The sequence below is a fragment of the Falco rusticolus genome, chromosome 1 (assembly GCF_015220075.1).
Source record: "Falco rusticolus isolate bFalRus1 chromosome 1, bFalRus1.pri, whole genome shotgun sequence".
NCBI lineage: Eukaryota > Metazoa > Chordata > Aves > Falconiformes > Falconidae > Falco > Falco rusticolus.
The window spans coordinates 34634769-34662249 of NC_051187.1; the positions used below are offsets into that span (position 1 = coordinate 34634769).

The following is a 27481-nucleotide window of genomic DNA, read 5'->3' on the forward strand; positions in this document are numbered from 1 at the left end:
CTTGTGGCTCTGTCTCTCCTGAATAACTGCTGAGCTTGTTGGACAGGCTTGACCATTCTTGACTGGCTGTGAGTATCTTTTATACATATTATTATAAAAATAATATATAATATAAAAGTAATATATAAAAAACCACACACATATAATATGCATATAAAATGTTTTATATACGTATACCAAGCTCCTGTAAAGCTTCTCAAGCACAGAGGGGAAGGCTCCTCTCCAAGGGAAGGGCTTCAGCACTGGGGGGTCAGTGCATGCTGCCTGCACCCCCTTTCCTCTGCCACTCCCTGGGGCTGGGCTGAACCCCAAAATACCTGAGTGTGCTACAGAGGAGTGGGGTTCATCCCCTGTGTGCAGGGTTAGTGCTTCTGTAGGGGCTCTGGCTGCTGGGAAATGGAGATCCAGGGATGTGAGTGGGGCTGGGGGAGCATTTTTGGCTTCTACCTAGCAACCTGGGTGTGAGCGTGGGACCATCACCATGGCCTCTGGGCAAGGGGGTGTCTGTGTGCCCTCCTCCTCCCCTGCACCCTGCTGCTGTTCCCCAAACTGCATCCTGGGTGTTTTAAACCCCTGGAGCGGCACTGGGAGAGGGGAGCTGGGGAGGAGGAGGAGGAGGCATGCTGAGGCGCACAGCAGGTTGATTTTTATTTGGTTTTGCTCCCTTCCAGACCAAATCCCATTGCCGGGGCAGGGACTGCAGGGTGTCTCCTTGGCTTTCCCTGCATCCTGCTGCAGATGTCCATCCTGGCTGCCCCCCTGCTTACCCCTTCTGCATGACACTTAGGGTCTGTAGGCTGAGGCAGGATTTGTGCTGACTCTGAGCAGTACTGGCATCCCCTCTGTGCCAGGGGTGGTCGTGGGGTGGGAGGGCAGCTGTGGGGGAGCCAGCCCCTCCTGCCCCATTCTGTCCACAATTGCACCCCAATATGGCTTCCTTAGGCCTTTGGGGGTGTGCATGCCCTGTACCCCCCCGCTGTCCTGCCCTGCAGTCACACACAATGCAGCCTGGCCTGGTTGCTCTGCAGCAGGGCTCCCCATCGCAGCAGGAGCCCCCATGGCAGCTGCACCCCACTTGCACCAAGGACCCCCACTGCAGCAGCCCCCCCATGCAGTAGGGGCCCCTGCTGCAGATCCACCCCATTGCCCCAGGGAGCCCACTGCAGCTGGGCCCTTTTTGCATCAGCCCCCCCTCTCCCCATTGCTGCAGCCCCCCCCCATTGCCCCAGACAGCCCCCCCCCATTGCCCCAGACAGCCCCCCCCCCCATTGCCTCAGGAACCCCCATTGCTCCAGCCCCCTCTCCCCTTTGCACCTAGGACCCCCCATTTCCCCAGCACCCCCCATTGAACCTGGCCCCCCCATTGCCCCAGGCCCTCGCCCCTGCCCCAGGATCCCCTCTTGTGGCAGGGCCCCCATTGCACCAGGGCCCCCCATTGCATCAGGGTCCCTCATCGCACCTGTGCCCCCACTTCCCCAGCCCCACCTCCATACAGCAGCCCCCCCCCCATTGCACCTGCCGCCCCTCCCCCGCAGCATCATCCCCCCCTTCCCCCTGGTACGCGGGGGCGGAGGGCTGTGTGTATGTGTTTGTGTGTGTGTGTGTTGGGAGGGGGGGGTACCGCGCGGAGCGGCGCGCAGCGAGCGCGGCCCCGCGGTGCCGGAGCGCGCCGCCCCCGCCCCGCCCCGCCGCGCCCGGGGGGGGGAGGCGGCCGCGGCGCCGCGCTGACGGCTCGGTGGGCACCGCGGGGCCGCGATGCTGCGGGCCGCGGCGGAGCGGGGCTGAGCGGCGCGGGGGGAGGGGGGGGGGGGCGGCCGCGGCGGCGGAGGGTGGAGGGGGGGGGGGGCGCGGCGAGCGATGGATGAGGACAACATGACGAGGAGCGAGGAGCAGCAGCTGAGTCTGCAGAAGGCGCTGCAGCAGTGCGAGCTGGTCCAGAACATGATCGACATCAGCATCTCCAACCTGGAGGGGCTCCGCACCAAGTGCGCCGCCTCCAACGACCTCACGCAGAAGGAGATCCGCACCCTGGAGGTAGGGGCCCGCCGACCCCCCCCCCCCCCGCCCCCAGCATCCCCCCCCCCCTCCCCCCCCCGGGCCGTGCCGGGCTCCCCCGCGGCGCTGCGGAGCGCCCGAGTGAGGCTGCGCGCTCTGCAGGTGGCCCCGCCGTGGGTCCGGCCCCGCCGAACCCTCCCGCCGGGGCCCCCGGACCCCCGCAGCCCCCCCGCGCTCCCCCCGCCTCGGCAGGCTGCGGTCCCCAGCCCGCCTGCAGCCCCTCCGCCGGGCTGTAGCCCCCCGGCCCGGCCGCAGCCCTTCATCCAGGCTCCTGCTTCGGCCGGGCTCCCTGGCCCTTCCGCCGGGCTGCAGCCCCCCGGCCCCACCTGCAGCCCCTCGGCTGGGCTGCACCCCCAGTGGGCTCCTACCTGCCCATCAGGCTGCATCCCCCCGGCCCAGCCGCATCCCTTCCAGTGGGCTCCATCCCCTTGGTCCACCTGCATCCCCTCTGCCAGGCTCCATCCCCCCAGCCCACCTGCATCCCCTCTGCCAGACTCCATCCCCATGGCCCAGCCACATCCCTTCCAGTGGGCTGCATCCCCTCAGCCCACCTGCATTCCCTCTGCCAGACTCCATCCCCACAGCCCAGCCACATCTATTCCAGTGGTCTGCATCCCCTCAGCCCACCTGCAATCCCCTCTGCCTGGCCCTGTCCCCCTGGCCTGGTTGCATCCCTTCCATCCAGCTCCTACCTCCCCACCAGGCAGCATTCCCTCCAGCCCACCTGCATCCCTCCCACCAGGCAGCAGCCCCCCAGCCTGGCTCCATCCTTCCCCCCATATTCCTGCCTCCCAAGCAGGCTGCATCCTCTCGGCCGGGCTCCAGCCCCTCATCAGGAGGCAGGCCAGCATCCTCGCCCCCGGTTCCTCCACTGCAGCGATGCAGAGCCTGCCCAAACCCTCCAGCCTTCCCTGGCAGCGGGGAGAGACCCGGTGGGAAGGGGAATCTTTGCCGAGCCATGGCCTCAGTGCTACCACGGCCGAAGGTGGCAGGGCTGTCCCAAGGGAAGCACCGGCTGGATTTATTTACGTTTCATAGATGGGAAAATACATATAAGTAAAAGCTGCCGAGTGGAGCCCTGTTTGTTGTAACCCTGCAGGAAGAGGTTCCCCCTGCAGTGTGCCAGGATGGATTTGGGATTCAATAGGAGCTTGGCAGGCCAGGATGTGTAGGGAAGGTCTAGACAGGCTGGGATGCTGGGGAGTGGGTGGGTGGGACCCCTCAGCTGGCAGCAGGGTGGGAAGTGTGGCCATGACAGTGCTGTGACCCGCAGGGACACACTGGCGGGGCCGTGGCAACGTGGAGGTGGCTGTTGCCGTGTGGGTGGGATTTTGGAGCCTGGTCCCACTCAGGCCTTTTGTCTGGTGCTTACTAACCTGGCTGCTCTCACTGAGAACCCAAACGTGATGGCAAAGCTTGTCCTGTAGCCCCTCTGCAGGGTGGCATTTGGCGCTGGGCTGTGACTGAAACGCCCAGTCCCGCTACTTTTGCTCCTGAAGGTCCTAAGCACTGCGGGAGCGTGCTGCTCCTGGGGGAACCCTGGGGCTTGGGTGCAGCTCCCCACGCTGTGTCCCAGGCACTAACTTGTGCTGTGGTCCTGCACTGATTCTGCTGCCGCCACTCCTTGATCCCCTGTCCCATCCCACCTCTCTGCATGAGGGGCTGCAGGCTTAGGCTGGAGCTGTTGGTCTACGCGTGGCTCTGGAGCAACCTTGGAATAGGGACAGGGAGGTGGGGATGAAGCAGCAGTGGTTTTGGTGTGTTTGGGAGACTTTGGGGGTGGAGGGGGAAGGCAGGCTCAAAGACCTCCTGGAAGAGTCAATGCCTGGAGATGCAGGACTATAGAAGTTTATTTCATGTGCGTTGATGGCCTTGTGAGGGTCAGCACCGCTGACAAGTTGCTGCCTCCCTGCCGCGGAGGGGAGCGAGGGGAGCCGGGGGGCGTGGTGAAACCATCCTGGTGGGATGCACCTTCTCAGCATCCATGATGGCACGTGGGCAAAGCAGCGTCCTGGTGTTGCTGGGGCAGCTCAGCCAGGCTGGCTGGAGGGTTCAGAGGTGCTCAGGGAGATGCCACCCCATAAACCCTTCGGACTTACAGGGAAGCATCTCTCCAGCTACTATGGTTCATGCTCTGGCATCACTTTCCCTAAAACGCCCCCAAGCCGGGGTGCCTGCTTCGTGTCTCAGCCATGGGCATCCCTGCCAATGCTCACCTGTTGCTTTTCAGCACAGAAACAGGGCGATTCCCAGGAGGGGAGTGACAATGGATGAAGCTGGGGCCAGATTCCTGATGCCGGCACATCGGTGTAGGTCACGACCAGCTGCTGGCGGTGTTGTCCTGTGTTGCTGCCAGCGTAAGCAGGAGCTGAGCTTGGCCCTGAGTCCCTGCCGCCACTGCTGTGTCCCAAGGACGTGACGCAGTCACAGGGGCCCTGCTTGGTACTTCTTCCCTTCCCATCTGGCAGCAGCAGAGCCGGGCCAGCCACCAGCATGGCAAAGGGGCTGGTGGCTAGGGACAGGCGGGCTGGGAGGCCATGTCACCCCGAGTACCCCAGGGAACTTTGCACAACCCTCACATCAGTGCAAGCCTGGAAGAAAGTGGGTGAATTTATGTTTTTTTGGTTAATCCTCATACTAAACCCTGATTTTGCTGGATTAGTAGTTTTCCTCTTAATTTTTTTTTTTAAGCCACTTTAAGGCACATGCAAGTCCCCATCCTTCATGTGCTGTAGTTGTACAGGGAGCTGGTAACAGCATCCTGCGATACAGCATCCTTCCTTTGGGATGGGTACCACCGGCTGCAGCCTGGCTGCAGTCCTTGGGGCTGGGAGGCTGTTAGATCTTGCCTGCACCTTGGGACAGGCTCCAGCAGTAACCAGGGCAGTGGCTGGGACCAAAATGCTGGCTGACACTGCCTGGGTAGGAGTTGGGGTCGGTTTGCTTCCTGTGGAGTGGTAGTGGACCTGTGGCTGAGCGCTATCGGAGCAGGAGGGTGGGAGCTGAGCAGCCACCCCTGTTATCCCTGCCTGGTCTTCCATGGGAGATGGGGCTTTAATCCCCCTCTGAGCGCGGTGGTTGGGCTTTGCAGCTCTAAATCTGGGCTTTGGGATACAGGTATGGAAGAGGGGTGCTGCTACCTGTGCCTTTGCCAGAGGGCTGGGGGCAGCACGGAGTAAAAGCGAGAAGGAAAAGTTGCTGGGTGATTTTTGCGGTTGTCCTGCGATGCCTTGCTCTCTGCATTACCCCAGTGGGGTCAAGCCCCCACCCCATTTCAAAGCATGGGTCAGGGCTCCCAGAAACTGGTGAGTGACGCCAGGGATAACCCTGGGATTGGTGGTTCTCCCTCCCCGGGCTGCTGTGCTCCTGTCAGGAAGGGGGAACCCTCTTGTGATGCTTTTGGCTATCATGTGAACTTGTGGGTGAGGATGGAAAGAGGCACCTGGGGAAGAGCTGTGGCTGTTTCCAGACTTGCACAGGCTGTGGCCAAAGGAGACGCTGCCTCAGCACTGGGATTTTCACTGCCTGAGTGCGTGGATTCTCTGGTGTCTAATACCATGGGTGAGCACAGCACACTTATTCCTGCGCTGTATCTTCCTGGAGAGCCAGGCATCTCCAGGATGCTGGGTTGAGCCATTTCGGCCCCTGTACTCTCAGAGAGAGCCCCAGGGACCTTTTAGCAGTGCTTGAAATAAATGATGTGCAGAGCCAGAGATGGCACGCGAGCCCAGCAGGGCCTTGAAAGAGCCCTGAGAGAGAAAAGACAACCGTGGTGAGGTATTCCCCAGCCTGGGGGTGCTCCAGGTGTCTCTGGAATAACGAGCCCCTTGGTAGGAGTCAGGAAGGAGTTGCCTCAGTTGTGGCTACGTGCCGTGGGAAAGCAGCCGCTGTGGCTTGCTGCTGAGCCGGGAGTATTTGGAGGTGCAGAGCAACCTCTCCGGTTTGTGGCAAAGAGCCATCCAACACGGGCACATGCTGACCCCGGGATGGGCATCCCGGCAGGAGCGGGTTCCCTCTCTACGGCTTACCCGGCGCTGGCGGTGCACGGGCTGCCTGTGAGAGGTTAATTAACTCTCACCTTGTGCTCTGGCAGGTGGATTTTCCACTGCCTCTCCCTGGTCTCCAAGCAGGGCTCGGTGCTGTCTCCATCCCAGCTGACGTCAGGGCAAGCGCAGGGTGCCATGCTGGGGGGTGCAGCTATAGTTCATGCTGGGGGGGTGCAGCTGTCCTCCTGCTCCTTGGAGACCAGCTGCTTTGCTCCCCATGCCTGGTGCCTGCTGCTTGCCGCCCTGCCGTGTTTCGGGGCGAGGGGGAAATCCTGCTCAGGGTGGCAGGATGAGGCTGGAAATCCCCGTTGGGGTGCAGAGGGGAGGGAAGGGAGCAGGGTTTGCAGGGGGGCAGACGGAGGCCAGCCCTGGGTCACCCCAGCCCCTCACCCTGCTGTGGTCAGCCAAGATCTCAGAGAAGCGATGTGGAGCGGGGACATCCCTCCTCTGCCTGCACCCATCCCTGCAGGGCAGCGGGGTCCTGCTGGGGTCTTGTTTTTCAGCAGATGGTCCCTGCCCCAGGGGGGAGATGGGGCGACCCAGGAGCTGTTGGTCCCTTGCTGTGGCTAAGGGGAAGGGGCTGCTAGTGGCTTTACCCTCTTTTGGCAGAGCATTGCACCCTCCCTTACCCCCTTGCAGCACTGAAGCGGGGAGAGGCACTTGAAAGGATGCAAAAACTGAGCCCCAGCTCCACAGGAAGGTGTATTGGCCCCCTGGCAGCATCCCTGGTTGGACCAGCAGCCTATCCCCCAAACAGCGAGCACCCTCCGTGCTGCCAGGACTCTGACCCCTCTGCTTACACACCCACAGCACCCCAGGGTGTCCCTCTGTCTTTTTCCAGATGAGTAAACTGAGGCATGGAAGAGCTGAGGGGGTTGCACCACAGCAGAAAGGCAAAGCAGGACCTGGCCCTTGCAGCAGAACGGCATTTAGGATGTTTGCAAAATCTCCATCCCGTGCAAGAGGGGCTGAGCAGCAGCTCAGCGTGAGCGAGAGCATCTCTGCAGCCGCAGAACGGGGCTTTCCCGGCAGCATGGGGCTGTCTTGACTGCTTCCCTTTCCAGCCCCGCTGGTGAAGCTCTTAGCAAAACAAGAAGTGCTTTTGGACTTTGCAAAGGTTTGCTGGGCTTGTTTTCCCCCAGCTGGAGCAGACCCATGGCCCAGAGCACCAGCCCACAGCTGGGGCACAGGGTTCCCATCTGGGTCCTTGTTTGTGCTAATGATGACTCCTCTGGTCTCTCAGGGTGGGCTGAACTTCCTCGAGCTGGAGACTGAAAATGGCAGTAGCTCCACTTCCCTGCCCTTTCCCCATTTCCCAGCTCATCTCTGCGTGGTGGTGGTGGAGGCTGCCCAGTCCCCAACTCTGCCCTCATCCCAGGACCCTGATTCTAGTGCTGCAGGGGCTGTTTGGCTCAGGCATCACCTTAATTCCCCCTGGGGTCTCAGCCTGGGGGTGCTGGAGGAGATGATGGAGATGAGTGTGATGGAGGTGAGTTTTTTAGGAGGGTTTTTGCAGGTGCTTTGCTGCGGTTGTGTGTGGGGGAAGGTATTTTTTTGGGGTAGGAACTGCCTCTGTGTGCATTCAAGGTGCCTGCTGCTGTTTCCCCTCCAAGGGCTTGGGGTGTGTTTGGGATGTGTGATCGGGCTGACCCTGAAACTGTTGGATGGTCCTTTGTTAGGAAAGTGTTTTTTCTTGAAAAGCAGACCTGGCCTGCTGAACCTAGCCAGCCCTGCAGGGCTCCCTGTGGTCCTTCGCTTTGCTGTCCCTGGCTCCCTTTTTGGGTATTAATTTTCAGTAATTAATCTCTGTGGCTATTAGCCAGGTTGGGGTTTGGGAGAAGCTGCCTGGTCGGGGTGTCTGGCTTCTGGCAGAGCTGTCACCTACCCAGGTGATGCTGGTAGTGATGCTGGTGGGACATCACGGTGGGGACCCACTGTTTATGAGGACTTGGGGACCATCAGACCTGTGCCTGCACTGCCTGGTTTTCCCCTGCAGCAAGGAAGAAGGCTGGTTTTGCCTGGTTTGCACCTCAATGGGTGCACCCAGCTCACCCCAAACACGATGGGTGGGCACGGGGGGCTGATTTTTCCCTGCTCTGCTTACATGCGTCTTGTCACACCAAGTCCCATGGCCATCACTGCTGGGTACCACCGAGGGAAGGGACTGGGAGAGATGGGGAAGCTCTCCCAAACCCTGTGATGCTGCGATGGGGTTTCTTCCCTTGTCTCCCTATTCCAAACCATCGCATATTTTGCTCATCTATTTTTGGGGGTGCGCGGGAGCCGGCAGCAGGCAGGGGCACAGCACCATCTAGCGCTGCCGGCAGCAGGGAATCACCCAGCTGGAAAAGCAGGAGCAGGAAATCCCAGCAGGTTTCCAGCAAGCTGGGCTCTGCTCTATATTTCTGAGAAAGGAGGCCAGTCGCTCAGCATCTTTATTTTGGGAGCTGTCAGGCTGTGGTTGCTAACGTGGCGTCTTTGGCCTCGTGGTGGGAGGGCTTGGGGGAGGGATGGGGCGGTGGCTGAGCAAAGGGGGGTTGATCCAGTCCTGGTGATGAGGAGCAGTGGGAGGAAGGAGGGTTGGGGCAGATGTGGGCTTGGGGGGTGGCGAGAATAAGGAGCAAGCTCCCACATCCCAGCCTTGGCACTGTGCAATGCTGTGGCTGCTCCTGATGGGGGATGCTTGGCGGTTTCCTTTGCTCAAGGTTGGGTATAAGAGAGGGGAACATGTCCTTTTGGTGCTAGGCAGTGCTGGGATGGGGTGTTATTTGTGTTAGTGTGTGGGAGGAGTGATGCCTCTGTGTCCCCTGTCCTCTCTCCTTGCCCACCTGCCACAGGGTCCCTCGGGTGGCGAGGGCTGGCCATCCCCTGAGCAAGACCCCAGCAATGAAGCACATTGGGCTGGGGATAAGGGATTGAGAAAGGGCTTTTTCGGAAGGGAGGGCCCCCCTTGGACACCCAGGTTGTGCCAGAGGGGTCCCTGGGGGCAGAAAGCTTGGCAGCAGATAGCAGGGGGTGTTTGAGGGCAGGGGGGGCTTCCGTGGGGATGGGGCAGAGGGAGGGCAGAGCCCAAGCTGCCTGTGGTCACCCCGCTCCACGTCCCCCTCCTGCAGGTGGTGGTCTGGCAGGGGATCCCACGGGGCTTCACCTTTCTTCCAGAGCAAGCTGGTCAAATACTTCAGCCGGCAGCTGTCCTGCAAGAGGAAGGTGGCCTTGCAGGAGCGCAATGCCAAGCTGGAGGGCTTCCCCCAGCTCCTGCACTGGTTTCGCATCGTCAACATGCGCAAGGTAGGTGATGGAGGTAAGGGCTGGGCATCAACCACACCGGAAGCGGGAAGGGCCCTGCTGTGGCTTTGGGTGCCAAACCTCTCCAGTAGTGTTTTTCCTCAGGGGGTTTGTGGGATCCTTGAGCAAAACTAGGCAAGGGCACAGATGGAGACTGATGAAGCCATGTGTTTGGGCAGGCTGGAGGGGGCGCAGCTGGCGATGGGGAGCCGGGTGGGAGACCAGGGCAGAGGGACCAGGTTGTTTCATTGCATGGAAAGATGCTGCAAGCCTGTGGTGGGATGTGCTGGCCAGGGCCACCCCACAGGTCCCCTCCACCCACCAGTGAGGACACCCTATTGCTGTTCCCACTGAAGGACATGGGTGCCAGGGGGAACTTGTGGGTGCTGCCCCCCAACAGTGGGGGTCCGCCATGTCCCTGTCACAGTGTGGTGGTGTCATGGCAGGTCACAGCCTCCTTCTGTCAGGCGAGGGGTGCAGTGAGAGGGTGGCACCTGGAGATGATCCTGTGATAGCCCCCCCACCAGGGAAGAGGATAGTCTGTAACGGAGCTGCCAGTCCCTGTGTGTGCCCCAGGCAGGGGCAGGTTGTCATGGTGCCCCCAGATGCCCTGGTGTTGAGCTGGGTCTAGATATACCTGAGACTGGGCAAAAACTTGAGATAAAGTTGAAGCTCAAGCTGTGCCCTCCTGGTTTTCATGTGGATTGGGATGGGAAAATGAATGTTTTTTGGCTCTTGACCCAAATGGGGCAGCAAAAGGAAACAGCTTCTTTTCTGCATGCCCCGAGGTGCTGGTTTGGAGGATGCTCCAGCATGGTTTATTTACTTCCTTCCTCACTCCTGCCTGTCCCCCTGTCAGGAAATCGCCCCTGGCAGCTGAGCCTGGAGGAGCTGCTGGGACATGACTGATGACCAGGTCTGTGCGACCGTGGAGAAATTTGGGGCCAACAGGGAGGAGTGTGCCCGCCTGAATGCCTCCCTCTCCTGCCTCCGCAACGTCCACAAGTCCGGTGAGTCAGGCACCCTTGTACCCGCTGGCTGTGTCCCCTCAAGCTGGTCGGAGTAGTGGAACCATCCTGTTGCGGTGACACTGGCAGCGTAGCTTTAACGCAGCAGAGGTGTCTGCAGAGTCTTCTCCATGGTTTGCAGAATTCCTGCATCCCTTGGGGGATGGCTGGTACCTGCTGCCTGCAGGGGACATCTTTGCTCTCATGCATCCCTGTGACTGGGGAGCACATGGGGGGGCTCACCTAGGAAGTGATGAGTTGTTAGCTCGCTGCAGGGAGGCTTTGCCAGAGGAGGGCACAGCATTTCTTATGGGGTCCCCCTGACCCCTCTTACTGTGGGAAGATGTAGAGGAATGAAGGCAGTGGGTTGATTAGCACTGACAACATGCAGCTGTGGCCTTGCCTCAGAGGGCAGTGGGGTTGACTGACATGGACGATGTGCAGGTGTTAGCTTGTTCCAGCCAAGTGGTTAAATAGCCCTGAGGGTTGTGGGTGGGGGGGTCAGACAAAGGAGGAGCAGTGTGGTTTGACCTCTGGAGGAAGGAGCTAAAGCACAGACGGTAGAATCTGACCAACGGTAAAGCCTTGTTGCAGTCTACTAGTTTGTTTGTGCTGCAACAATTGGTGCCCCGTGTGAGGCTGACCGAGTTGGACTCCGACTACAACAGGAACACAACCAGCAGAGTCAGGAAAAGCCCCCGACACTCAGCAAGCTCCTACAACTCAGTGTTGCTTACCAGCAGGCTGCGGAATGAAGCCCCCGTGGCCAAACCCCCTTCCCAGGGCATGTGCAAGTCCTGCTTCCCCTTCCCACGGGGGATGATGCTGGTGGTGCTGGGTGCTGGGGTGCGGGTGCTGAGCTGGCGGGTGCCCGGGCGGTGGCAGCAGAGCTCTGTGCTGCAGAGGCAGCTGCACGGAGCCGGAGCTGCTCCGGCTTCAGCCTGCGAGCAGTGGTGCAGTGGGAGGCTGTGCAGGATCTGGCTCTCTTGGCATCTTGTCCCAGGCCAGCTGAGCCTGGCTGGATGATGCTGTCCTGGTGCCGAGGGCTCCTGTCAGAAGGGGTCTGGCTTGGGGGTGAGCTGGGGGGCTCTTCTCTACACATGTGGCCCCCCAGGAGAGGCCCAGCCTCACCTTTCCATATGTGATGGGGGCTGTATCCCACCGGCACAGCTCTTCCCCATGGACGATGGCATGGCTGAGCCAGTACTTTGGTGGCAGCTTGGGGAGCATGGCCAGCACAGGGACGTGTACGTGCAGCAAGGTGAGGGGGACATTCCCTTTTGGAGCAGCTGGAGGGGAATGGCAAAACTCCATTTCACAGTCTAAACCCCCCTCTGCTGTCCCCTTCCCAAGGGCCCCCTTCCTGGTCCTAGCCCGGGGTGATTATGCGGAGCTGGTTTAGCTGTGGTCCCCACTGGGAGACATGACCCTTCTGTAGGAGGGCCCCAGTCCTGCCAGATCCCGGGGTTTAGGGACCCGAGACCTCTCTGCCTGTCTCCTGTCTTCTCTCAAGGGCTCCTCCAGCGCAGCTGCATCCCGGGGGCTGCGGGGATGGAGAATGAGCCCTGCTGGGGTGTAGCTGCTGGGTTTTCAGCTGGGCTTTGCAGGTTCAGAGCCGTGCGTGGGGACAAGAGGCAACAGGGCTGGTGGTGACAAGGGTGATGTGACACAGTTTCAATGAGGAGCAGCTTTTGGGGACCACCAGTGTCCCCTCATTACCATTGCTTGGCATGACATGTTGCAGACATGGGGTCCCAGCTCCTGCCCTGGAAGGGTCTTGGCCACATCCACCTGTTGTGGGTACTGCAGCTCCTCCAGGCTTCCCGTGTGGCGTGGCATGGCACAGTGTGGCAGTGCCAGCTCATGCTGGGGGATAACAGCAGAGGGCCCGGCCACCACGTGCTGCTGCTGGACTGGTGCAGCAGCCACTTCCAGCCCTGTGCTGGAGCAGCGAGGTGGGGATGGCTGAACCTGGCGTGACATTTCCCACGGAGCACGAGTTTCTCCACGCGCCCTAACTCCCTAAATCCAGCTCTCAGCTGTGGTCCTGCCCTTCTCCCCTTTGGCATTTTCTCTTAAGTCTCTCCGCTGTTTGAGGAAGGGCATCAGTGCCTCCCTTGGAACCTGGGGAAGGCTCTCAGCCTGCTCTTTGTTTAAACACCTTTGACTTTGAGACCTTTGCAAACAAATCCTGCTTTACTTGCTGTGCTGGTTCAGCCCAGCCCCTGCATCCCTGCTCCTGCTCCTCTGCTCACTCGGCCAAGGGAGTTCCCCTGCACCCTGCTGGGACCTGTGCTTTGGAAAATCCACGTGACCCTTTGGCTCAGCAGCTGCAGTGAAGATGCTAAAACATCTTCTGCTCCTTCATGACGAGGGGGGTACCAGGGGGCTGCGTGATGCTTGCTGCTCGATTTGCTTTTTAATGGTGCAGGTGATGGGGCTGCCAGCTCTCCTGATGGGATATGGCTTGGTGGTCCATTGGGTCCCTGTGGGAGGGAGTTTGCTGCTATCCAGGCACTGCGCGTATTTGCCTTCCCCAGCGCTCCATTTAACCCCATCCATCATTGTGCCATTCGTGGGGCGGGGGCTGCGGGCTGTGCTGTGCTGTGAGAGCTGCTGTTTCGTCCCTCCAGCATTGCAGAGATTCTGCAGTGGCCATTCCTGCTCTGCTGGGGCTGGAGGCTCGGGCTCCGCAGTGCAATGGTTCTTGGCATTGCTGGCTCGTGTGGATCCCTGCTGTGCCGGCGCCACGCGTGCACACTGCTGGAGAAACCCCTGGGCATGCTGTCTGATGGACGGCACAAACCTTGGGAACGGGGAAGGGACTGGGAACTTGGGGCACCATAAAGCCCGTGCCAGCCCTGAGGGATACAGGAGCTCTCTGGGCAGCGGAGGAGACCAAATCTCCCTGAATTTCTAGAGGATTTGGGTGCAGAAAGCTCCCCCTGGGTTGGTAGATGGTCTCCTTCTATCCCTCTCAGCACAGCTGCGTTTCCCCTGCCTCTGCAGTGGTGTTTCCCTGCTTGGCTCAGCCTTTGCTTGGTCAATTGGCCCCATCTCAGCCGTCCTCCTGCTTTTTGTCCCCTGGGAAAGGGGGAGCACAGCCCCTGCCCCTCTTCTGTGGATAGGGAGATGAGTGTAGTGATACTTCTGGCTGGGTCAGGGTGAGATGCTCGTTAGCTGCCCAGGCTGAGGTTGGGTGGTGGGAGCAGTTCATCCCATCTAGCTGCTCAGGGCTGGGTCTGAGACATGCTGTGGTCCAGGCAGGGTGTTTTAGTGGGCTGCGGAGATGGGGAACTGGCAGAACAGCATTTCGGGTATGTTGGCAATGCCCCCCTCCCTCCTGTGCTGTTGCGGGCAGCTGGGATGGAGAGGCAATGGGGCCATAGCCCTCCCATCTGGGGTGCGCTAAGGTAATGCCATGCTGCTTCTGCCTGTCCAGCCACCCATCCCTCAGCTGCATTTCAGGGGATGCTTGGGATGCTGAGCTTCTGGCTGGCTCCACATCTTGGTGACTGGCCACCAGACTTGCCTAGACCGTAAGCTTGCACCAGGAAGGTCTATGCCAGCTTTGAGAGCTGACCTGGGTCGTGTAGCGCCTGGCAAGCATACACCCCCTCCATGTCCCCTTGTCCTCTGGGGATTCATCTGATGCACCACCAACCCTCTGTTGAGAATTCTTGAAATTACCTGCTAGATGTGTTGCCTTGATCCTTGTGACCCCTGGGAGCTCTGTTACGCTTGGCTGGGCCCCCCCCAGCCAGGTGCCCAGGAGGTTTGCATGGCCCCAAGGAGCCAGCTGGGTGCTGGGCTTGGAGAGGGAGGGGGGGATTGGGAAGCACCCCAGGATGGCAGCGGTGCACTCTTGGGATGCAGTGCTGGGGTCTCGGTTCTCCTGGGTTAGTGCAGCTGCTCCAGAAGGGACCCCAGTGTACCACGCTGTGATGGATGTGGCTTTTTGTCTGCATTTTATCTCCTTGTAAAGCAACAGACAGTCCTAGTTGGAAAACGTAATTAATGAACAAGTTGCTGCCTCTTTAAAACATCGTGTAATTTCTTTGCAAGTGCGGTAGTGGTCGATTTCTAGAAGCCAAGATTAGTATTAATAAAGCAGGAATGAGGTACAGTATTAACCTTTTCCATCAATCTTTATTTATTGAGTTGTTAATTAGAGGCATCTAATTTCCCAGACCAATTCTGCCTGGGTGTGGGGGCTGGGGAGGAGGCAGGGAGGAAACAGGAGGCTTTCATTGCTTAAATGGTGATGAATTTTGCCAGGACAGGGTTTGATGGCAGGGAAGGAGCCCCTTCCCAAACCGAGCATCCTGGGGGCAGCTCCAGCAGCAGGGAAAGCCCTGGAGCATCTTATAAACAAAAAGCATGTTATATTTATCAAATATAGTGGCAACCCTATATTAAACCCCTGCTTTATTGTGTTAACAAGTCTGTATTCGATTTTTCTCAGCTGCAAGACCTTACATTTGGCAGCAGTATTTTATTAGCAGCCAAGGCGTCAGTTTTGAACTTGAAGTGGGATTAATTTAATATTAAGTAAGAGCTGAGTGGGGCCGCTGTGGATTGAGGAGTTGATGGCGTGTGACTAGTGAGTTATGCATGGAGGTCATTAGCTGTCCTACGAGGAAAAATGATCTGGAGCTGAATATTTATGAGTCGTCCTGGTGCTAGGAAGGCTGTGGGTGGCTTGGGGACAGTGTGGGGTCAGGCAGGGTGGTGAGCAGTAAAACAAAAAAGCAGTGAGCATCCTCATTTGGGGCAAATTTGAAAGCTGCACTGACCGTGGAGTAAAGGTTTGCAGAGTCGGTCCCTCCCGCTGACCAGTGTCCCCAGGCCTGCAGAGCCAGCGCGTGGTGGGGCTGAAGGGCTGGGTGATGCCGGGGTTTATTTTGTCCCATGGTGAGGATGCAGTGGCTGGGGTTCTGGTGCTAGGAGAGCGGCTGCAGCGGTAGGGCTTTCCCTGGCTGTAAAGCAAGCCAAGGTCTTGCTCTGGCTTTGTGCACGTCCCGATTTGGTCATCTGGATGCTGCCTTTGGGGAAGGAAAAAGAGCGATCACTGTATCCCCCAAGGAGCAGTCAGGATCTAGGGCTGCTTCGGGTACAGCTCCTCCTTCAGGTGGGACCACTGGCCCCAGCTCCCTAAGGGGCAGCAAATTATTCCCAGTGTTTTGTTTTAGGAAATCAAAGCAAAACTTGCTATTTGTCTTTTGGAACAGGGGGAAAACAGCTTTTCTGGTGACATTTTTGCCATCTCTCTGCATCTCTCGGTCTCCGAGCTGCACCCCGACGGTGGGCCCTCCTCTCCACCTCCTCCCAGGGGTTTGTTTTCTTGTTGATTTTAATGGAGTGGTTCAGAAAAAGCTTCTTCCCTAATTAAGTACGGTGGAGTGAAGGAGGCTGGACTAAGTGGGGAGGCAGTGGCAGCACCGAGGGGATTAATAAAGCCAAATGCTCCCCTTGGCCACATCTTTCCCTTTGTGCTGATGACCGGGGCTCGGTGGCAGCTGGGAGGGGAGAGGTGGCCTGTGGGGTCAGGGGGGTGGTGGGCAGCTGTAGCTGATGTTGGTTTCAATGTGCAATTAATATTCCCTATCCAAACAAAACAAACAGGCTTTTCAAAGTGAACAGGCAGCCTTGCAGCGCCATCGAGGCAGGCAGAGCTTGGGGAAAACTGAGCAAAGGGGGGTTTGCTTCTGTGCAAACTCTTTCCTTGCTTTTCCAGCTGGGAATTGGCTCTGGCAGAACAGCAACACCCGGGGGAGCCCCGGGAGGGAACGAAATCCGAAAGCGTTTAGCACGCTTTGCAGGAAGAAAAGCTCGGGGAATTTTTTGTTGTTTTTTCCTTTCAAGTGCGTTCTTGGTTTAAGCTTATCTCATCAAGTGGAGTGCCCGTGCCCGCTACCTGCAGCATGCCTGTAAGCAACTGTGTGTTGAAAACACGTTTCCCCAGCTTGTCCGGGATATTTTTAGCCCTGACGCACCCACCAGCCTGATAACGGGTTATTTTTGCTCTCAAGTGCATCAGTTGTGTTACGACACAGTCGAGCGTTGAAGGGACAGCAGCGACAGGGGGACACAGCGGCCACAGTGCCGTGGCTGAGCTTTGGGTTGTGGGGAGCAGCCTTGGCTCTCCTTCTTCGTTAACTGCTGCTAATTACTGCTGGGGGTGGGAGCACGGGGATGGTGCTGGGCCTGCAGCATCCGGGTAGTTTTGAGTTATGTAAATATATGCACGCAGCACAACCAATGGGAGAGCACGTTGATTTGCATACACACATGCTGATTTGCAATGTGCTGAGTGCAGGTTAATTAACCAGAGGGGTGGGTGGCTTGCAGGCGGGTTTAATTCATGGCATTGAGTCCTCCCTCACCCATGGCTGCCCCAGCCCCAGGCTGCGCGTGCAGCCAGGTGCCACCAGCCAGGGTGGCCTTGGGGACCGGCAGCCAGGGTGGCCTTGGGGCCAAGGGGGTGGCTCAGCAGTGTGGCACTGGGCCGAGCACCCAGCGTGGCTGGCGTGTGGGTGCAGGTGCCCACGGGCAGGGTGGCCCGGCTGGAGGTGACAGGAGCTCGTGCAGAGCTGCGTTTTGGGGAGGGGGGTGACATGCTCCAACTTGTCACCTGCCGTGTTCCTACTCGTGCTGGGCTGTTTTGGCGAGGAGGGGGCTGGGGTGTGTGCCCATGGTGGCTTTGGAGATGCACCTCCGTCCTGGCAGCACCATCCAAGCAGAGGCGAGGCTTTCCTACAGCAGGATTTTTTCCTTAATTAGTTAAAATATGAGGAAGGGCGTTAACTTTTTTTATGAGACTCTTGCTGCATGGAAGGGCTTTTTGTAGCAGCTGGAGAAGCAACTCTACACGCAGCTGGATAGGACTTTTTATTTTTATTTTCTGCTCTGGGAGAATGATTCAAGAAAAATCCTCATCCCCCTTTTCCCTCTGGAGCTTTTTTTCAATCCAATCCTAAAGCTTTTATTTCCAAAGCCCTTTCTTCCTCTTATTTTCCTCTGGAGTTTGAAATAAAATGTTCCTCTTGAAAAGGCTGGGAAGAGAAGAGGTGAGGCAATTAATAATCAAAAAGGGGATGGGGAAGGAGGCTTTTTAAAATAAAGAGATTATAGTTTTATGTTGGTTTTCTTAGTGGAGGCGATCAAAAGGAGTCGGCGAAGGGACCTTGAACTGGGTCCATCGCTTTGGTGCTCTGAAGTTGCTGCCGACAGCCCTTCCCTCATCTCTGCGCTGGTGGAGATGAATAATTAGAAGTGGAGAGGAGCCCCGCTTAATTACAGTCCCCCCTCCTTTATGCAAATGTCACGACTGGGTGCCATGGGTTTGTGGTGGTGAGGCGGGGGCACCAGCCTTGGCCAGGCAAGGGGTGGCCCGGCCCCATGTCACATTTTGGGGGGGGCGGTGGTGGGAAGCTGGGTGACGGTGAGGGGGACACGTGGGGGGCTCAGCAGGTGGGAAAAGATGTGGTCAAAGCCCCTGTCTAAGCCTTGTAACGTGCTCATGTGGCTTTGCACGTGCGTAATGTGGCGAAGCTCCTTGCCGGTATTTCGGAGGCGGGGGGATGCAGTGCCGGAGTGGGGACCGTGCGGCTTCTGCCACGCCGCATGGCCATGTCTGTGTGCTCTGTCGCAGGCGGCAGCCTCTCCAAGCAGGACTGGACCATCCAGTGGCCCACGACGGAGCCGGGGAAGGAGAACAGCCCCGGGTGCCAGCTGGAGCCGGGGCAGTGGGGCAGGACGCACCTCTCGCAGAGCCCCAAGGTCCAACCCAAGTGCGGGCAGCATCACTGCCACGCAGGCTCACCCCATGGACCCATGTACACCCACGTGGACCGGCTGACCGTGGAGGGTCACCCGGGGCTGTGCCCACCCATGGAGTCCGGCCACCGCTCCCTGCCACCCTCCCCACGCCAGCGACACGTTGCTCACACCCCTCCACGTACCCCCAACATCGTGACCACGATGACACCACCGGGCACACCACCAGTACGGCGGAGGAATAAACTGAAGCCCCCTGGGACACCCCCACCCTCATCACGAAAACTGATCCATCTCATCCCCGGCTTCACCGCGCTGCACCGGAGCAAGTCCCATGAGTTCCAGCTGGGGCATCGCGTGGACGAGATGCACACCCCCAAGTAAGTGGGTGCTCCAGGGTGCTGGTGCATGGTGGGGTGATGAACCCCATTCCAGCTCCTCTGGAAAAGTGTTTTGGTCCCAAAAGATCAAGGCACGGTGTCTTTTTTTCTTTTTGAGCTTTGAGGTAGAAAAGCCCTTTGTAATAACCCTTGCAGGCAGTGGGGATGCTGCTGCGACGGTGTCTACTTTGCTCCCCTGCAACCTCATTTTGGGGGTGTGGGGTGACAGGGAGCACTGAGAGGCTCCAGGGCGATTGCTCGGCAATGTCCCCGTATGCTGGAGTGTGGCATGGGTGGGTTGGATGGTGGGATTTTGCAGCACAGGGATGCACCACCCGACTGTAAGAGCTGTGTGTGGGTGAGAGTGTGCGCAAGAGCGAGATGGGAAGAATCATCTTTCAGCTGAAACGTGGATATACGGATATATAAAGCTTTATAGATATAACACTTTATATTCTAGAGACATCCCCTGTATCTTTTCTGTCCCTGATGGTGTTTGCAGAAAGCTTTTCAGTCTCTGGCCGTGTGACGGCTCCTTCCCGTTGCTCTTGCTCTGCAGCTCCGGTGCCGGCAGAGGCTGCTGGTGTGCAGGGAAAGGGCTTCCTGGCATCAGCACATCCCTCTCCATCTCCTTCGGTCCCTTTTGGTGGCCATGCTCAGAAAGCCCTTCTTCTGCCTTGGTGTGGGGTGGCAGAGGGGACTGGTGGCCACCTTGGGGCATCATCTCCTCTCCCCGAGGATGCACTGGTATAGAGCACGTCTGGTCCATGCTAGCCTCCCAAAACAGGACCCCCACGACACACTGCCCAGCTTGTCCCCACATTTGACGTTCTTGGAGGGGAAAAAAAGGCCATGCCAGAAGTGTGGGCAGAGTCCCCTGAGGGATGTGGTGGGAGCAGAGGAAAGCCTGGGTACCCTGGGTACCTCCTGCCTGGCCCCGAAGGCAGCCGTGGTGCTCAGGCAGCTCCGGCTGGGGTATGTGAAGGGTTAAAATCTGCTGCTTGCACAGGGTGCTCCTGGCTGCCAGACCCTGGTCTCCCCCTATTTGGGCAGGAGGAGACCGGGGGGGTTTGGGGTGCCCACAGCATCGCAGTGTCACTTGTTCCCCCATTGTGTCCCCAAGGCTGCGGCAGCCACAGGGCTGCGGTCCTTGCATGAAATGAGGCCGGTCATCCTTCTCCGCCAAAGCTTTTGGTCTCTAAAGGCTTTTAGCTTTTGGAAATTAATCTATTTCAGCCGGACAATGCCTCTTGTAAGGCCCCCCTCCCCCTCGTGCTTAGGCACTGGAAAGTCATATTTACTTTGGTCCGTCCCCAGCAAACATCACCACGTTTGCAGGAGCAGAGACAGCAAGCAGCCTGTCCCCTCTCGCACTTTCATCTGTGTTTCAGGATCTGATCCAAGCTCTGTGCCACTAATGGAGCGGGTCTCACCGAGGGTAAAACCTGCCTTTGCTTCCCCCGAGCCATTTGATCCCCGTTGTGGTCATCACAGGCTCCAGGTCACCCTGACACGGATCTGGGGTGAGGTTTGGACATGGGTGTCTGGACTTTACTCCAGCAAACCCTTTGGCCACTGGTTCCCTGAGCTAGCTGGGGATGGGATGCTTCAACTTTTCTGCAAGGGGAAAGAGCAGGGAAGGGTGTGGAGAAGGAAACTGTAAACAGGGTTTTCATGAACATGGTCACGTCCCTTCATCGCGCTTTGCCTGCCTTCGGTCCCTGCCTGACAGTATCCAGTTTGCCCAGTGTCTCTGGTGCTCCCCGGTGGTGCTGAGCAACTTTAACTCGTGATTAGTGAATTAATAGAGGAAAGAGAGAGGCAGTGTCAATGGGGCTCTGTTGTGCTAGCATCCTACTGGGGGTTCATCCTGTCGATGTGGAAGGACCCAGGCTTCCGAAAGCTGCTCGGAGAACTCGGGAGGTTAATTTTCTCTAATGGCACTTAATGATTTTTCAGGAGGCAACCACTAAATCCTGCTTGCTAATCCCATTAGTGTTTCGGGATAGTAATTAGTTCATTAAAGAGGCAGCTTCTTCTTTTTTCCCCTTTTCTCCAGCAGAGGTGTGCTGAAGTTTTAGCTGTTTATTAGCCTGGATGCAGTGGCTAATGCTTTGCCCAGCACAGATTAAAAGTGGCTTTTTGGAACTGTTATCAGCTAGTTCCCATGGCTGTGTCTGTGCAACGCTATTGTAGGGCTGTTTTTCGTAGTGTCATAATTTCTGCAGTGTCTGTGCTCTCTGTGCTCTCTGCAGGAGTGAGGTTTCTACCTGACTTCAAACCAGAAACGTGGAGCTCATCCCTGAAATGCGACTTCAGGCTTTCTCTGATCAGCTCCGGGTTTTAGCTCTGCCAGTGGGCTCTTGGTTTGCTTTGGATCCTGGCTTTCTGCTCCGTGTATCATGTCCCAGCATGGAAAGGGGTGCTAGACCTGGGGAGCTGATAGCCTGCGGACACTGCTGGGCACCCTGAGTGCTGGGTGGGATCTCCTGGGGCAATTTTGGGTCTAGATTTACCGCCATACTGCATCTTTGCAGCCTGCTTTCTGGTGGGACCCATCTGAAACCCTCCCAAGAGGGAGACTGGTGTCCCCCGGGCTGATTTGTCTCCTCCCCTGGTGTGCCCCATCTCAGGATGGGGTGAAATGGGCTCTGGGGAGCCAGGGATGCCCTTGGCAAAAACAAAAAGCGCTCTCCCTGTGAGCTGTGGGTCAGTATTGATGGAGGGAAGCTGCTGGGGTGCTGCAGGGCTGCCCCCAAAGATTTTTCCATCTTGGTGCAGGCACAAAATTCAACTGCCACCATATATTTGCAAGAGCAGTAGCAGCAACCGGGTCCTCTCTGGATCAAGGCCACCACAAAGCACTTGATTCTTGTTGACAGCTCATAAGTTTGCCGGCATTTGGTGTTTTGGAGCTTATTTCTAGGGTTTAATCCATTGTTTCATACGCCAAGACCTTCAGAAGCAGGGGTTAAATTTTTTGAGCTTATAGCCTCAGATTTTCCTGCACGGAGCCTCCAGCTGCTGACCGTAACTCTGGGGTATGGAACATTACTCCTAAAAAGATCCCCTGGCTTCCATAAATCCACAATCCATAAACATCTCATGAATGGTCTTGAAACGGAAACAAAACATTTAGAGTGGTTGATAATATAATGCCCATTTAATACCTCATGAATTCCACGGGCCATTTAAATCTTTCATGGATAGTTAATGATTATTCATCAGCAAGAAGTCAGGAAAAAAACAAACTCTGAATGTAAGGTCTTAAAAATCCATTAGTTGGGGGAACAAAAGTCAAGCTAGTTAAGAGTGAGCTCAGGAGCGTGCGTTAACCCTTGGAAGGCTGCGTGTATGACAGCCCTCTGGAGATAACATCTGCGCTGGGTGGTCTTCATCCTCAGGCTCACGTGAAGGGGACGTGAGCTGAAAACCTCATCTGCTTCCCAGCTGTCGTTCCTTTTGCCACGCTGATGTCCGGCCAATTTCATGAACTCTATGGCCTTCAAAGAATAGCCTCTGGCAAGCAGCTGGGGAGGGAGGATCAGAGTGTGAGACAGTGAATTAAAGCAGCGTGACCTGTCCTGGCAGAGCTGAGCCCCAGAGGAAATGCTGAGCTGTCCCAAGGGCTAACGTGAAGCAGCCTGCTGGAGAGGACGTGCAGTTTTTGTGGTGTACCTAGGTCAGGTTTGGGCTGGGAGGTGGCTCCTCCAGCTCCGGGCAGCTTTATTTTGGGTAATTTTTCAAGGAGTCTCCTTACTGTGTATCATTGCAATTGCATTCAAGGTGTGGATGAAGATAGGGTTAGGTGTTCTGGTGGAAAAGTGTTTTTCCAAAGCCTTACGATGGCTGACTGCCTTGCCTTTAGCCTCGTTGATGCTGAGGTTGTGTTTTGGTGCTGGTTTTCAAAATCAGAATGAGGATATCCTGGATGGATGAAGTCAGATGTGAAGTTCACATCTGATCTGGTGATAAAGCACATATCCATTTTCTTCTTTTCCTTTTCCCTTGTGTTATTTCCAATGCTGAACCAACTCTAACTTGATGCTTTTGGGTTGTGGGTGTTTTTCTTCATCCCACATAAGAGAAATCCTTGAGAACAGGATCTCCTGTGTCACTTGGCTAAGTCTAGTGTAGGATCCTACTTGGGGCATCAAGGCAGAGAGGTGAAAGACTGAGTTATAGACTGGCAGAAACCGGGGACCAGAGGTCTTCTCCACTGCCCCCACCACACTGAGCAGCCTGTGGTGAGCCTGTCCCTCAGAGCTGATCATCTGAGCTGATCTTAAATGTTACTGAGGGATAGGTCATTTATTCTGCTGCTCTGCAACCTTTATAATAATGATGTTACCCCTTGTATCAATTCCAATCAACGCTTCTACCAGGTAGATCAATTATTTGATATTCTGCGTGGGCTGGATTCGAAAGAGCAACACCAAGCTAGCTCTTGTGCCTGGTGTCTCTCTGACATTTCCCAGGCTTGGAAAGGCAGGTGGGCTCTTGGCATTGGGGATGAGCAAGAGATTGATGTTTGCAGAGCAGGTGGATGCAGCGGGACACTACCAACATGTGCAAATAATCCATATGCAGCATCTCAGGGTTATGTTATTCATCCTGTAATGGTGCCCGAAAATGTAGAGATTCACCTGGTACTTCTGCAACAGGGGAGAGCACTGAAGTGAGGGAATTTGGAGAGCAAAACAAGCAGCATCTCTCTCTCTCTGTTTCCAAATAATCTTTCTGATTAATCTCGGTGCCTTTGATGGTGAGTCAGGGCTGTGGAGTTTTGCACAGGTCCTGGACTGTCTCCAGCTCTCTCAAAGTATGGTCTGCACACCGCATCTTGACAGTGATGGGTAGCCTCCGTAACAAACTGGCTCTCTGCTGCAATTATCCCACTGCTCTGGGCTGCAGTTCTCCTTAGGTATGTCATTAATGTTAATTACTGCTGTGGTATTCCATCAAGAGGAGCAGGAGCTTTAACATGCTTGGAGGAGAAACTTTTCACCGTGTCCTTTAATGAGAAGTTGAGCCTCCTTTCGCCACTTTGAAAACAGAGTGTGTGATTATGAATTTAGATAACGATTAGCATCCTGGGTGGGTGAGAGGCAGCAGAGCTCTCCTGCTGCCGGCACTGTTGCCTGATGTGCTGCCTCCGTGGTGTCCATGCGGGAGGGGAGGGCATGGCAAGGGCAGGTGCTGTGGGCAACATCCTGGGGTGGTGACCAGGAGATGGATTGGCTGCTGTTGGTCATGATACAACAAGGAAGACATGCTTGAGTTCTTCTCAGCTCTCTCTTCCATCTGTAGCTGCAAAGGCATGAAGCAGCTCCTCTGTCCTCTTCTTTGTGGTCCAAGAGGTTGGGGAGCGTATTTCATCACCACCCTGCAGGCCCCCACTGACCTGCCGCTGTGGCCAGCCCAGCACCCAAGCAGGTGGTGGGTTGGTGAAGCACTCTGGTGGCTTCCTTGGCAATAATGAAATGAAACCCAAGTAGGCAGGGAGACCAGGCTTCCCCAAAAAGCCATGAGACTGTTCTGCCTTCTCCTTTTCAATTAAAGAGCTGCCCAAACCCACCATGCATCGGCAACCTCAGATCCAGAGGCAGTCTGCAAGCAAACCATGGAGAAAAATTGCTCCAAGTCTCTTCTGAGATGAAAGGTTTGCAGAGCTGTAGTTGGTGTAACAAACCTCCACCTCAGGGCTGTCTAGCCATGGGCAGCCTGTGCTTTTCCCTCCAGTGGTGGGAATTTTTTGAGAATTACCTCCCAAAAGAGGTCTGGGCGTGTGTGGGTGCCTGGGCTGTATGTGTGTTGCTCTTCTCGTGTTAATACAGGTGGTGTAGGCAAGTGCCTGAGTTGATCACATCCCTTTTCTTAGCTGGATTTTGCAAGCATGGAGATGATGGTGGCTGGGAAATGGGGTCTTATACTGATGGAGAGCTCGATGGTCTTCAGCCCACCCTTTCCTCTCCTATAAAGACAGGCTGGGAGAGTTGGGGCTGTTCAGCCTGAAGAAGAGAAGGCTCCAAGGAGACCTTACAGCATCTTCTAGTACCTAAAGGGGGCTTACAAGAAATATGGGGACAGGCTTTTTTGCAGAGCCTGTTGTGATAAGACAAAGGATGATGGTTTTAAACTAGAAAAGGGTAGATTCAGACTAGAAATAAGGAAGAAATGTTTTATGATGAGGGTGGTAAAACACTGGCACCGGTAGCCCAAAGAGGTGGTAGGTGCCCCATCCCTGGTAACATTCAAGGTCAGGTTGGCTGGGGCTCTGAGCAAACTGATTGAGTTGAAGATGTCCCTGCCCACGGCAGGGGGGTTGGGCTAGATGGTCTTTAAAGGTCCCTTCCAACCCAAGCCATTCAATGATTTGGTGAGGGGGAAAAAAATGCCCAGAGCTGGCTCACCTGGTTGAGGTTGTGTTGTCTAGGGATGGGGAAACCCACTCATCTGGGTGCAAATGAGGAACACCCCAGGGTTGAACTGCTGTGGAAGTGGCTCTAGAAAAAGGAGACTCGGTCTCACCATCCCTGGTTGGCCATAGCTGGTGGTGCTCATCCCCCACTGCCCCGTGTGTCCCTCCAAGAAACGTAACGGTAGGAATGAAGAAAACAGAAGGGGCTTAATGAAAAACAGGTCCTGCTTCAGGATCCTGGCAATTAGCTCCTTGAGCTCCTTCCATGCAGCAACCTGTGCCTGCTCTGAGTGTTGTTCCTGCTGCCCTCCTGCAGCACCGTCTCATCTGTGCATGAGTCCCGGGAGAGGAAAAAAACCTGTTTGGCTCGAGCTCCCTTCAAAGAATTTCCCAGCTTTATAATTTGCAGCCGCAATAAAAAGTTATGCTTTGTGCTATGAAAAGAGAATAATAGATCAGTAAGACTGGAACCTTAAAATTCAGCCATCCAGGGAGGTGGGGACAGGCACTTGGATAAATATTTAACTGTCGAGGCTTTGATATGAAGAACCTGCTTTTCCTCTGGCCGGAGGAGGAGGGGTTTGTTGCCTCTTACAGTAATGAGGAGGATAAATGTAACATCTGGTGGATATTCTCTTTCTATTTTTTTTTTAACTATCAAGCTAGTATTGCATAGAGTTTGTTCAGATCTGGGTGTATAATGAAGAAATTTCGTCTGTTCAGACAGGTTCAAATAATCCACTGGCTTTACCTGTGTGTTTGCACTGAAACCTGGAAACTCTAAAGCAGCCAGTGCCGTCCTTGCTGCACGGGGAGGGATGTGCAACAGCAGCGGGCATGGATGTTGTGTGTTTATTCTCATGCGTGAAAGGTGACCTGGTGCCTCCTGTCCTGCCTGTGATGGCTCCAGCCATGGTAGTTCTGGTCCAGACTCCCCAAGCCTGTTGGTTTGGGGATGCTTGTGCTGCTTGGCCAGGGAAGTCACCTGGATTTTTTTGGAATCCCTGAAAAGAAGAGTTGTATTTTGCCAGCCATGTGCCAACATGGGAACCTGATGGGAAGGGAGCAGAACTGTGAGCTCTTCTTGCATTCAAAAAATGTACGAGTAAATTTGTGGGGTTTCCACCTTTTTTTGCCATTGCCCATGGATGCAGCTTGCTTGGGCCAGAGGTGACTGCCTAGTGTGGATGGGCAGAGCCTCGGAGGCTACCGAGGCGTGGGGGAAGCACTTCATCTTCTCCTTCCTCTGATTTAATACAGAATATTGTGCAATTAAGCCAGTCAAAAGGCCATAAATCTTCTGGGCTGGATCCTGATCGAGGCTGTGCACTTCAAGCTAGGCAGGAGCAATCTTTAATCCCTTGCAGAGAGCTAACTAAAATACCAATGAGAGGATTTCCTGCCCCCCCCCCCCCCCTTCACTCTATTTCCCTTCCTTTAAAAGAAATGCTTGCCTTGAAATTTGAGTGTGGTGGAGAGGAGCGAAGCAGTGAATAAAACATAGTCTGGTGCAGTCAGCTGCAGTGTCAACTCACCTGTTTCAGCTAAATTTTAAATTTCAACCCCTTTTAATTTTTTTTTGTTACAATAATATTGGCAAGTGACAACAAATGCCTGCAGAGCAGATCGTTATTTACCCGATTTCCATCTTTTAGTTAAGAAGCGGGCATGGGGAAGTGGATGCTGCTGTGGTGCAGGGGACTGGTTGGTGTGTCCCCTTTGGGATGCTCTTTGGGATGGCTGTGGGTCAGCTGTAGCCCTGGGCAGAGCTGTATGCTGGGAGCATCACGTGGCTGACAGCCCTATGGCCACTTTTTGCATCTCTGCTCCCCGTAACATATAGGTCCCCCTGTGCCCATCCTCACTCCAACTTCTCCTGGCAAGCGCTCGCTTTCCCAGTGTATCCTGCTCTTGCAGCCTGTGAATCTCCCGGGGACATCCCAGCTGCTTCATGCTTTTGCACAGCGAAGTTCCGTGTGTCCTTGCCAGGTACCTTTGTGTTGGGGACCCTATAGTATCCATACCATCCTGGCTTACGCCACAAGCCGCTGTCAGTCCCTGCCCTCCCACCAGGCTTTGATGCACGTAGAGCCTTGCTGAGGCTGAAAGGAATGACGGGCCCTTTGTCCTGGGTGTCTGCTTGTGTTTTTCACCGCCTGTTGAAACCCTCTATTTTTTCTCCAAAGCCAGTGATAAGCGTTTGACTGATTCCACATAGCAGGCGGGGATGAGCCATTCAGGCTGGATTGACACCTAAAGGGATTTGCATTAAGCACTTCAAACTAGCTGTGCTTCCCCCCCTACCCCCCCATTTTTTTTTTTAAAACCCCCATCATCATATATTTAGCAAATTCTTGCATGAAATTATGTCCCTAATAGTTGGTGTTTACCTATCTGTGTGTGGAATTGCACCCAGCGCCTACTTTCCTGAGCATCCATGTCAGCTCGTGGCAGAAATTAGCCCTGGTGCTCCTGCAAACTCTGGTTCACAGGGCTCGAGTGAGGGAT

General features: G+C 56.0%; 1 protein-coding gene across 2 annotated transcripts in view; it reads left to right on the forward strand.

Moving 5' to 3' along the window:
• The first annotated feature begins 1890 nt into the window (after positions 1-1890).
• Positions 1891-27481, forward strand: part of KSR2 (kinase suppressor of ras 2) — an 87131-nt gene continuing 61540 nt past the window's right edge. For both annotated transcript variants that reach the window (XM_037385238.1, XM_037385320.1), the window contains exons 1-4: positions 1891-2034; positions 9261-9402; positions 10246-10396; positions 18048-18552. In XM_037385238.1, the coding sequence (XP_037241135.1) occupies positions 10288-10396; positions 18048-18552 (614 nt within the window). In that variant the 5' untranslated portion in view covers positions 1891-2034; positions 9261-9402; positions 10246-10287. The remainder of the gene's footprint in view (positions 2035-9260; positions 9403-10245; positions 10397-18047; positions 18553-27481) is intronic.